Here is a 13,252-nt window from a genome sequence, read left to right on the forward strand (position 1 = left end):
AGTCGATAATGACATTAAATTTTTTAACTCGGCATACTTCAATTCATCTACGATTGCTACATTCATACCATACCCTGTGCATCCACCAGCGCCATTGTGGAGGATTTTTGAACTGTTATTTAGCGCATACAACTGGACACTTTTTCAACTTTTCTCCCATATAAGATGACTCTCTTTACCTCTACCCTTCATAGATACAATATCTAATGTTGACTACTAGGTTTCTAACTTAATGTTTATTATATTTATATAGAGTAGGTATGGTGCATTATGACGTCTGCCTAATAAGAGTGTGCGGCAATATGTTTCACTTGTGCCCTATAGTTTCGGGTCTTTTTCCGCAGATATTATACGTAGTACCTATTGCATGAATCATATTTATAACTTTCAAATATTTAAATTTATTGATTCCTGTTTGGTTTTACAGTAGTTATTGCCTAGTATTGGTTTTCTTTTCGGACACTGAGTTCTAGCCCTGGCGCACCTCTAACATTTCGCAGTTGTTTTTTTAAATTTAAGCAATTAAATATCACGGTGAAGGAAAACATCGTGAGGAAACCTGCATGCCCGAGAGTTCTCGATAATGTTCTCAAGGGCGTGTGGAGTCCACCAATCCGCACTTGGCCAGCGCGGTGGACTGCGACCTAAACCCTTTTCATCCTGGGAGGAGACCCGTACCCTGTAGTGAGTCGTATAATGGATTGATTATGATGAAGATGATGATGTTGAACCATTGAATAATAAGGATTTACGTGTGTATAGTATAAACAAAAATATCCTATGTACTAAAATGTAACTAAGATGCTGGCAGCACTGCTCCTTTATATGTATTTTGCCAAGATAACTGCCAGCTCTAAGATTACCGGTACACTCGTAGACTTTAAAGATTCTTTAAAAAGATCTCGAGCCCCCGGTCTTCATCCCATGCATTAATTGTATGACAGAAAAGTTCTGACAGGCAACATTTTACGTTAAAGATAATTTATGCAGAAAGGATTTCCTAAATGGCTAATCTATAAAACATTAGCTTCGTCTAAAAAGAGCGAATATTATTTCAGCGTGTGTAGTACGAGTATATGTCAGGGTAGTTGGCACCATTGGGCTAATTCGATTGACAATAAATTTATCTAAAAGTATCTAATGTATCTAGAAAGTAATTAAAATTAATGAGTTGACAGGATTTAAATGAGTTTATTGGTGCAAATTGTTTTCACAATGTACTAAGTCCATTATAAAAATATAAAACAAACTTTGTTAAGAACTTTCAATATAGTTCCTATATGAGATTCGTGTAAAATTAACTAAACCCAATTATGTGTCTTATAATAAAAATAATAGCGACTCTGAAATAATAATAAACATATTTAAAACATAACTAATAAACACGATATCCGGTAACAACGACATTAACCTCAATTGACTCTATGATGTGCTCTAGATTTGGGCTTGAATTTTAAACTCGTATCCGATAAAAGTTAATAGTTACAACATTTTAGAATACTATGTTGTGCTCATACCTGCATAAAAATTTTTTATGAAAATAAAAGGAAAAGTCTGCAGAACGCATGCTTACATAGTGCGAGAGGATCTATTTTGGAATATATTGGTAGAAAAAGCAACATTTGATTTAACGCCTTTATATTTAGTGTTAAAATAATAGTTATTCTATCGCCAAAAAAAAATATATAATGCAATACACCTACACAAGAATAAATTAGGTGCTTAATGCCGAAATTACTTAGTTACACTTACCTCGGTAAAAAATAAGTAGTCGGTCAAAAGTATAATAGCAATATTTACTGCGACAGTATTTAAATTGCTGGGTGCAAAGATACATTTAAAAGAATGTCATGGCATTACTTTTAGACCACTGTGCACAACGGAATCTTCACCTACAGCGCTTGACCGTATTCAAGCGAAACCAACAAGAAAATCACCTTATCATATTTATTCAAACAACGTTCCATTATTAGGGGTTGAAATTGCCGATTTGTACTGAAAAATTGAAACTAGATTTTTTCTAAATAAATATGTTACACGATTCTGTTAAGGAGAGAGAGACATCTTGATTAAACTGTGTAAAAGCATTTTATACTGTCTCCTGGTAGGAAAGTTTAGTATCACGAAGAATATAATTAACACGAATTGTCCAAATCACGAGAAAAAGGTAGTCCGTTGCGGTTGGAGCAAGGTCTGGCGAGTACCGGAAGATGACGTATGGTTTGGCGTTATCATGGAGTTTCACTGCCAGATTCGCCAACAATGTTCGAAGTCAGACACTGTGAACGCAAGCTCTTATTGCTTGACTAGACCTGAGAAAGCTATAGTGAATAGACCACCAAACTATTACCATTACCATTTATTGGTTAAGTTTTAGTTAAGGGAGGCGTTTGACCTGGGGTCAGCCATTCCATTTTTCGCTTACGGTGATCCACTTTTCGTCAGATGTCACAATTAGATCCAGTATTCCTTCATTTCTGTACTGATTCCACAAGACAACACAAGTTTCATTTCTTTCATCAGATCAGTCAAATCCTGAGATACCCATTTTTCATATTTAATTTTTCATTTTTCATCTTATCACTTTTATGTGCATCGGTAGGTCCAGAATTACTGGACATTTAAACAATGTGTAAAAGCACATTGAATACCGCGAGGTTGATTATTTGATAAAATATTTCTTAATAACAAGGTAAATTGGAAGCAGCCGGCTTCGCTCTCATCTCCCGCAAGATAGAAAAATGATTGTAAACGTCGTTGTTGGAAAAAAGCTTATAAAGTAGGCCTACTTGAAATAAATAAATTTTGATTTTTTTTTAATGAGGTAACGTTAAACTATGCCGCTAATTCCTTGGTCGTTTGACTTGGATCGGCTTCCACCATCTTCTTCAATATTGCGTAATTGACCTTGTGCGTTCTTCCCCGTGATTCGTTCTGTAAGTTTTTTATTACGAAAGAGTTTAAACCAAAAACGCACTGTGCGTTCATTATTAGTCTTCGCTTCAAACGAGGTGCTTATATCGACACGGACTTACGAAATATCCAGCTTTCACGTCTAAGCTGAATAAAAAAACAATCGAAAGCCGAAAACCGTTTTTTTTAAAAGAACTAGCTCATAGTAAGTAGTCTTGTGAAAAAAGTTTCATTCGAAAATTTCATATTACAAAAACAACGGCAAATACATTTACCGTCAACTTTAACCTTTTTTCTTTGAACTGTAGAGACACCATCTGATCTTTGTTGAAAATAGTTTCTATTTATACGATATTATGTCCCATCCGTCCATCAATCCTCGATACCTTTGCAAAACAATGGAAAAAATGAAGAATTAATTAACCTTACAGATATTTTTTTTTCCAACGAGTGTAGGTACTAAATTACGTGAAAAATACTTGCATCTTAAAAAAAAATTAAATTAAATTTAAATCTGTTTATTATAAATAAAAAATACATGGTTGTTTAGATCTCAATTACATTACGCTAATCTTCATTATGGAAGATTTTTGCGCTTGAGAGGGTTGCACAAATATATATTGATTATTATATATTAATTAATGTATAATGTAAGAAAAAAAAAAACAAAAGAAATATTTCTATAGTGATAATTAATGGAATTTGTAGGAATGGTCTGGATGAACTTCAGCCTAGTAGTTTTTGCACGTACCCTGAATGTAATAACGTTTCAATTTGTTTTTGATTTGCTTCAGGTTTTTATTTTCAATTTCTTATAGCAAAGGTCTAGGTAATTTTTATAAAACACTAGGCAGGAGGTACTCCCATACCCTCTTTCCATAAACATTATTAAATGTGGATGTTCTAAACATAGGTAGGTAGGTTAAATGACGTAAGTTCATAGGTCTAGCATTCTTGTCTAATTTGCAAATGTTGTTATCTGCGGTTGAGCTAATCACAGGTGCCATATTCTACAAACCAAATGTTTTATGAACCCTTAATTCTCCCTGGCTTGGCCAGTTATTTGATGCAGCCTCTTCCACTTTCACAAGGACGCGAATCAACAAAAAAAAAAATTGAACATATTATTATTAGAACTTGCGATCCTACTGGAAAATAAGAGTTCGCGATTCGAAACCTCAAACCTCCATCAAATGATCTGTTTAAGAACGCACAGTACCTACAACACAAAAGAACCCGTAAGGGAAATATTAAGGTTATATAACATTTTTGTTAAAATTCCAACCTGTTTATCTTTTAAAATGAAATGGAATAATAATATTTTCCTAAAAGCCCAATAATTGTATATGAAGAAGGTATACACCGACCTAATAAAATGTATAAATACTAAGTAAGTTCTTAGTATTGCGTTCGTCTGAAGGGTTGCAAGGGAACATGTGTTCATTCAGTTGCGGGCTGTTACTCTTCGCTGAGCACGGGAGGACTTCGAGCACACCATACTGTTAACCCCATCGTTTTTCCCTTTCTATGTAGTACTTTTGTTGTATTTACCTCTCTCTCGTTCAACGGTTACGGTATTCAGGGTGCTGGTGTTGGTGCAAAGTTGTTTAGACGTTGTCAGCGGCAACGGTAGTCCGATACATGGCAGTACCTAGACGCGTTCAAGCCTTACTCTCGACAGTACCGTTTACCTTAAGTCTTTAATGTGTAGTTAAATTTGAAATTCCACTTAACTCTACAGGAGTCACGTAAGTACCTAATATCATTTTTTGCACGCTTATAACCGTTTAACTGAACTGTTTTCGATCATTTTAATGATAAGAAATTTGTTGTAAATTCTTAGGTACGTTTAATGCTGCAAACTTTATCATAATATAATCTAAGGACATAAAGGAATAACTAAGTAAAATAGTAAATTATCAAATAGTTTTCAATCTACAGTGTGTATTATTTAATTCAGATAAAATATTTCTCGACACGGTTAACTAAGTAAAACCAGCTTACATAACAATTAAATGACAGACTCTCGATAAGTGATGCGAGGTATTTTAAGATATTTATTAATATTCTATAATATAATAGATTATAGCAACTTAAATAGGTACCTATCTACTCGCATGAAAAGTGCAAAGGCGCGATTTATTTTTCCATTACTTTCCGTACTATTATAATAAATAATGAAGTACTGATGGTTTTACGTATTATTCCTATCAAAGAAATTAAAATCACTAAGTTCTTCCCTATTACAGCTTTTTTTATGAATAAGTAGAAATCTTTAGAAAACTTGCGGTGTCAGTAGTAACTACTTGCATATTTGACTTTCGCCTCACGTGGAATACCTACCATCACATGATCTTACTGTTTAAAACTCTCACTGCTGTATAACTAGTACACTAAGTGGGTACCTACGTGTATTTTGCACCAATTTTGTACATCTCTCTTAAAATATACTAACCAGAATTTGCCGCAACCAATAAACATAGCCGTCTGTTTACTTTCCAGCAGTTTGAAATTCTTAGTGAATAATGTAGAGGCAATACGAGTAAATCCCCCACTATGACATTTTTTCACATTCAGTGGGATTTCACTATAAGAACTTTTGAAATGTCTAGTCTGTCTGTTTGTAGTGACTTTATCACCGGTTTTGAAGGCAGATTCTACCTAGAAGAAGCCGACAAGAAACTCAGCAGTTTCTTTTTTCGACATAAACAATTTACATTTATTCATTACTATCTCATGAGAGATGAAAGCGGATCCGGATGCTTCCCTCGCTGTAATCAATGTTAAACTTATGTATTGGCAGGTCCAAAATTACCGAAGAAATAATATTATAAAAGCGTACACATTGGGGAAACCAATGATTGGGGAATGAAAAGTAGATTATGTCTCTGAGTTGGCTCGTAGATACAATGCGTGTTTGGAAGCGGTAAAATAAAATTAAACTAATTTTTTTTGTTCAATATTTTCCTTCAGTTGGGCATAGGCCTCCATTCTCATCTCATCACCCTACTCCATTGCGGGACGTTGACGACGTTTACGTTATTAGCTCTTATTCTATGTTGTAGAATATTCAGAATATCAGGTGTTACATATATAAATTGGGACCCATGGCTTAACATGCTGTTAAACCATCAGCCATGTCAGCTTTTAAGCCATTGGCCATCTGCAGGCCAGAGGAAACTTTAAATTCGGTAGGGAAAATAAGAGATAAAATAAGAGCAACTGCTGTGTTTTTGCCGGCTTCTTCTCGGTATAATCTTTCTTCCAAATCTATGGTCGTTATAAACAGACAGACTTAACGTTGCAAAATACTCATAAAGTAGGTACTATTTGAAATAAATGAATTTTGAATTTAACCCATATAAGGTTACGTTTAAAGACTTATAAGAGTCCCATGTAATTAAATGAAACATGATCTTACTACAAACTGCGCTCTAATTGAAATTTTACATGCAAAGTGAAACTTGGTCGTTTACCTTTCGCGTCATTAAAGTTTTACCAACAAATGGTGTATCCAAATATGTCAGTGTTTAGTAAAAAGATACTGCATTGGGTACAGTTCGTCATAAACTCGTACACCTTTCACATCTCTGACTATTTTCTAATATAGACTAATAATACTCTGTACTTTAACCTATTAATTTATAGAGTAGTTTTTATTTTAATATTCTCTTGTTTCAGTTATGTACGTCATTTTTTTATGAAAACATGATATTATAACAGCAAATATAATGACAGTAACTAGTAACATTAGCGATAACTTAGCTAATTCGAATTGTGTACATGATGAATCTTCAAACTGGAATACGTTGTATTGCTCGCATCTTTGGACAGATAGCCAAGCCAGAACAGCGATTATTAATGCGCCTAATAAGAACAATAAAGCCATTAAATATTGTTATACCTGTAGAGGGAAAATAAGAAATTATGGGATTACACCTTCAAAGACAATTTTTTCCCCAAACAATCATTCGACTCCAAAAGGAAATTCGTCACACTCATTAATAGAACCGCATACTGGATTGGTTGAAAAAAACTTAGATAGCTTTAGTCATAAGGATAAATCTAAAGATAGAATAACTTCTATTACTGATATTAACATAAATAATGCTGAACTGTCACAGTACATTCCGACTATATCTCGACAAGTTGATGTCAGTTTCCGTCATAAATATACAAGTACACAATATGAATTGTGCACTTCAGATTTAAGCCAACGAAGACTGAGAAAAGGCCTAAGAGGCATTGGATGTATAGTAAACTTTTCATTGACTGAAAGTCCTAAGACAAAAAGAACACAGATTCAAGCGTGCTCAATATGCCTGATGATTATTGCAATAGTTATTATAAGTTTGGTTCTAGTTAACTATACCACTCTTAATTTTATGTATGATGCGAATATTACGAGTACAACCTTAGTGCCAATTGAAAAAATAGACCTTAATGAAACATCTTCAGCTATTATCAGTAGATCTACAGATATGCCAGCATTAACTGAATCTACTGAGAAAGTGTATAAAGAAATAAGCTCAACTGATGATCCTTTTCTATTGACCACTACTAAAAATAGTTCTCATATAAGCAACGTTATTTTAAAAATACGTAAGAATATTAAAACATATCCAAGGGATGGAAAAAACACTCACGATAGTAAAATGCCAAAAGATGTTATAAACAGAGATTTGTCAAAAAGATTTTGCTCGTGCCAAAAAAATGAAGTGTGTATGTTAGACGAGATAAATGGTGTCTCGATCTGCAAAATTGCTCTAGATATGGATGATCCTACAGGTACTGTTATTAAAATTATTATCAATTAGTTTAAGGGCTAACTAACTAATTCTTGATCTCAAATAGGTAACATGTAAAACTAGACGGAAGCACTATTCGGCTCAGGAAATTATCTTAGTGCAAAGTTAAATCAGAAATATCGCGAGTGTATAAATAAATATTTTTTTATCATCGTCATCAGCCTATTTACATCTCACAGCTCGGCTCATTCCTCCGCTATCATAGGAGAAAAGGAATCATAGTATTTTCTCACCTAGCTGTTACAGTGCAGTTAACGTATTTAATTGTTGGCACCAATATAAGTATTCAAATTCTGGCCGGCCCTAAGATGTATTTACGAAAAGCTCACTACCTTTGGCCCGACCCGGGAATCGAACCTTATGACAGTCGATGATAGTCGAATAATACAATGTACTGCCTGTACTTTGTATTAAAAATGTTTGTTTATCTTTCCTCTGCAGGGTGCGGTGGATTATGTGCCATGGAAACGGAAGCTTGCCAACTTGTAGACAAAGCTCGCGGGGTTCGCGTCTGCCGATTATTAACGCAAGCGGCATGTTCATCTGAAGACTGGCGTTGTCGAAACGGCTTTTGCGTACCTTCAACTGCCCGATGTGATGGATCTATCCAATGCTACGATCGTTCAGATGAAATGCATTGTGGTACGAATATTTCCTGGGTTAAATATTAGATATTAAATCGAATGTAAACACATACTTTTGATAGAAACTTCCATACTTTTCTCAAGATAAAGTAAAGGCCAAAAGTAGTGTTGGAATTTTGACTTATCTGTGGTTGGAATTACCGTTTCACTTGTTCAGCTCAAAAAGATTTATGCTGTCAAATTCAGTTTCGAGATTTGTGTGTAACCGTTTAACAAGAAACAGTGGTTGTAAATGATTATACTTAGGTACATTATTCTTCTTACTTATTTTCAGATTGTGATTTAACGAAACAATTTCGATGTGGGCATTCTATATCATGTTTTCCCAATAAAAAAATGTGTGATGGATCTATCGATTGTTGGGATGGTTTTGATGAACTTAACTGCACGATAGGTAAGTTGGTAGCTGCTGCCCGCTGTTCCAACTGACATAATTAAGGGTCGTAACGTAATTGCATACATATAGATAATAGACGTAAACTTATCACTCGACGTCAGTGACGACTAGTGCAAACCGCGATCGGCCTCCACAGAGTCAATAAGAACTTATGTCAATGTTTATATATCATCTCAACTATGCACCCTAATAACATACAAATTTATGGTTTAAATGGTCAGAACTGCTTATGTTAACAAAATCAAGAGAATGACATTAAAATCAATGGTTACGTCGTTAAATAAAGTCGCACATTTCTGATAAAGAACCGCTAAGGTGTGGAACGCCCTTCCGTCATCTGTGTTTCCAACAACGTAGGTATGACTAACTTGAGCATAGCCAAGGCAATAGTGAGTAGGCATTTAATAGGTGAGTATGCCCCCAACCTAGACTATACCATGACATATACTGTTACTGATACCCTATTTCAAATTTCCGACTTCAATTTTTTCCCTTTTTGTAATGAGCGGTTATTAAATCATTATTATTTGTTTGGCCTCTATACAAAAATTGTGACAGCTAGACAAAGTCGCATTGTGTTGTTATTTACTTATTTAGTATATTTGTAAATGGGTCCTAAAAACTGTGAAGGAAGAACGTGTTCTGCTTGAGTCATCGTCCAAACTTTTCAGTTGTGATGTGAATTGCAAAAAAAGTGCCATCGTAAACCACAAAAAAATTGCTTAATGTTATAATTTTGTCTGAGTAGACTAATAAATAATCATAACTAGGTAATGTCCTCTTTGGGTACGGTTTGGGCCTGAAAGTTGAACATCGTTGAACTCTGTATTAGGTATACCGTTCTGTGGTCCACAAAACTGGGTTATGAACGTGCTTAGTGAAATCTAACGGGATTTGCAACTGCATACAAATGTAAGAATGCCTACATTCATAAAACAGTTAGTTTTGTTTTCAGAATGTCCTGAAGATCAATTTACATGTACAGATGGGCAATGCATAATGTCATCGAGGTTTTGTGACGGCTTGGCTGATTGTGCAGATGGCAGTGATGAGCCTCAGGGTTGCGATGCGGCTTGCGGGACACATGAAATACAGTGCAAGAATAACCGTTGTGTATCACGTGGGGTCCACTGTGATGGTAAAGATGATTGTGGGGACAGTTCGGATGAATCACATTGCTCTTGATTGTAATCGCATCGCGTGTAAACAGCTATTATGGTAATTGACTATTCGTGTTTCCAGCCGTTTTAGAATTTAAATTTTTTATTCCTTCAAATTTAATGATTTCGTTCACTTTAACGGTTTTATAACCTAAGTATTGGTTCGATTTTTATGGTAGTAGAGTCTCTACAAGCACAGTGACGACAACACATTCAAAAGAGCTCATAAAAAGCAATACTAAAAAGTTTAATTTATTGGGATCCAACAAATAGGTAGGTTCGATCGTAAATCGTAATAATTTTTATCCTATTCCAATAATTATTTTCACTAACTACTTTTGGGTGAAAATCTACGAATCCACGGAACCCATCAATGAACGGCGGAAAATCAACCGCAATAAATGCAAAGATTTTAATCATATGGGCATAAAAGTCGCGCGGGTGCCAGCAATAGCCAGGGCGCGTGCGATGGGTTTTTAAGCGAGGACCACATCGCCTTTTTTAATCTACGATCTAACCAATCGCGATCTAACGATCTAAAAGACTCAGATCTGACGCCGCGGTTTGGGCTTTGGGATCACAAGGCTCCCGTCCGTTTCTCTAGCGCCCGTCGCAAACGTATCTATTCCCTTACCTACATGAGTTTTTCGCTACTTAAGGCTAACCGGCGAAGTGCAAATACCAAGCATGCTACGGCAACGACGCGACCTGGCGGTTGGCGACTTCTACATTCATACACATCACGCGAAATTCGGGATTTCGCCATGCCTATTACGTTGGAAGTCGGTATCGGTTTTTATCCAATAAGTTTTTTAAACTAATAAATGATGGTATTTTCTCACAAAATATAGTTTCCAAACGTATTTAGTTGTTTCATTTTTTTTAATTAGGTACCTCTTTCAAGCTTTAGCTTTTCTAGCATCCTTGTTCTACTTTGGCAACGTGAAATTTGGGTCAAGCTCGGGGTTTTTACTCGTCTGATTTCAAACGATTCTATAGAATGCTGGGCAAATAGTGACATACTCACATGAGATAAGTAGACCTAGACCCACTACGCTGCTCTTATCCGTGTTGGAGGACTTAAACCATTATGGCCACATGTCCAAACTTACACAAAAAAAATCGGTTAGACCTAAGGCCGAATTCGAAATTGAACCCAGGGCCTCCTTGCAGCAGCAGGTTACCAAATGAATACTCAGTATATCAAATTACAAGTCGATCGGTTATTAATCTACACATATAATAAAATTGTAGACTAGCAATTTCTTTATATTAAAGATTTTTGCAATTAGTTAGAGAATAGCAAACTGGGAGACGTTAGCAATACTTAGAAAGTAAAAATGCCATTTTTATCTGTTTGTCTGTTCGTTTGTGCGTGCATCACGCAAAAACTTGATTTGAATGTAATTTTGGTACATTTAAATAAAAAATACTTTTCATTTCGAAAAACAATTGGGTTCCTTTAGGATATGCGATTAAAGTTTTTGTAGATTTTACTTCTTCACTGCGCCATACCTTAACCGATTTTCACAATTCTTCTTTCACCGGTTGTATTATAAGTTTAATTTTGCCAAAATGTCGGAAAGATCTGGTCAATATTATCGTTGGTAGAGGAAATAACTCCTAAGCGGACAGCAGCGATCCCCTCACTTAAGAATTAACGAAACAATATGACAAAACTATTGGTGATAGATAGTACATGATTAAATAACTAATTAATAGCAGCAAAAAAGTCTAAAAGGGAAGAGGTATGTCAAACTATCATAGTTAAGTCAATAAAAGCTTTTGTGTTCTAAAATTTTTATCGCAGTAGTAGAAACATTTGTATCGCAGTATTCATTCTTATACAAATAAATATTTATAATGAAGGGTATTTACATTACAACAAAAACCTTTTTAATTCATTCTAATTAGAAGTTAAGGTAAGTTATCGCGAGTTGAAAAATAGTAAGGACTACTTACACCTAAACGAACACCTAAAGTTTAATTTCGAGCTAAACGCTTAATTGAAAAATTTCATTCTTAAAACTCAGAACACCCGATTTTTATACAGGAATAAACGATTTGCAGTTGGAGAGCCGTAGCTTAGTGATCAAAGCGCTGAGGCCGCGATTGCCAGGGAGTTTCAGGTTGAAATCCTGTCAGTTTCGAAAAAAATTATATGCGTTTAAAATTTATAAAATTGATATTACTTCAAAGTATATATACGTAAAAACACTATAAAAATTATAAAATCATAAAAAAAGCAATGTGACATCTCTCGTTTTAAAGTGTTTCATTGTAATATTGACCTTTGAAAAGCAGATCGGAAGAACAATGTTCCCTACTAGATGGCGCTACAGTCGCTATAAGACATATAAATGCATTTGCTAATTTCGGCATCGGCAATAATTTGAAAGCCGTAGCTTAGTGGTCAAAGCGCTCAGGCCGCGATTGCCAGAGAGTCGCAGGTTCAAAACCGAAAAAATATATATGCATTTTAAATTCATAACAAAAGAACAAACAACTACTAAATATCTGCACAACTACACCTAAATTAAATGATTTTTACAGAATTCGAATTTTAGTAGGAGACCTTTCTATTTGAGTCAACTAATATTAGGTACGATGCTGTATCTTAAAATAACTGTTACTATTGGTTGTAAATGATAAAAGCAGAAACCAAAGTACATTACATTATCCTTCAAACCACCAAAGTGGGTTCTATCTATTAACTGACCACAGTTATCATAGATTAGCTTACCCAGAACAATTTAAAATTATATGCCGCTGCTACTGCCAGACATCTCTATCTCAAAATGAACTGTTCTTACGGGATGCTTGAAACAAATGCGGCCGAAGTCGCGGGCAACAGCTAGTTAATGAAATAGTTATCGATCTTTAAGATCGCTTGCGATGTTGTTAAAATATGGTTAGGTTTAACATATCTACGTTCAATCCTTCGACCTTTCAAAGTTTGAGTGTGTTTTATGAAATTAAATATCACTATCGGTGAAAATGTTTTGATCTAGTAAGGTACCAATATTTATTAAGAACATTTCACCGGCCAATCCAACTGCGAACCATATATAAATAAATAGTTTAAATATTATTGATGATGTTATGCTAAAACGTCTCGGTGACGCGCATAACAGAACAATATTACTCCAAGCGCATGGTGGTACGTTGGTGCTAGTACCTACATAATTTAAAATAATAAATAATTATGTTTACATTCCCGTTTCACCGTCGGCAACGTTGGCAAAACTGTCGCGCCTTGCGTGTTGCAGCGGGTAATTTAGGTTTTTGTGAGGTTTTGAACCTGTTATGGTGCCAACCTGTATGCGTCTT

General features: G+C 35.0%; 1 protein-coding gene across 1 annotated transcript; it reads left to right on the forward strand.

Annotated features, from left to right (window-relative positions):
- The first annotated feature begins 6,611 nt into the window (after positions 1–6,611).
- On the forward strand, positions 6,612–10,001 carry LOC120632332. Its single transcript, XM_039902183.1, has 4 exons — positions 6,612–7,701; positions 8,163–8,363; positions 8,640–8,759; positions 9,718–10,001. The coding sequence occupies exons 1-4, from the start codon at positions 6,645–6,647 to the stop codon at positions 9,945–9,947; spliced, it is 1,608 nt and encodes a 535-aa protein (XP_039758117.1). The 5' UTR covers positions 6,612–6,644; the 3' UTR covers positions 9,948–10,001.
- Positions 10,002–13,252: the final 3,251 nt, after the last annotated feature.

The sequence above is a fragment of the Pararge aegeria genome, chromosome 2, assembly GCF_905163445.1.
Source record: "Pararge aegeria chromosome 2, ilParAegt1.1, whole genome shotgun sequence".
Classification (NCBI taxonomy): domain Eukaryota; kingdom Metazoa; phylum Arthropoda; class Insecta; order Lepidoptera; family Nymphalidae; genus Pararge; species Pararge aegeria.

Coding starts and splice junctions, on each gene's coding strand:
- LOC120632332 (XM_039902183.1), top strand. CDS start 6,645: ATGACAGTAACTAGTAACATTAGCGATAACTTAGCTAATTCGAATTGT. Junction 8,364..8,639: donor TTCAGATGAAATGCATTGTG/GTACGAATATTT, acceptor ACTTATTTTCAG/ATTGTGATTTAACGAAACAA. Junction 8,760..9,717: donor TGAACTTAACTGCACGATAG/GTAAGTTGGTAG, acceptor TTTTGTTTTCAG/AATGTCCTGAAGATCAATTT.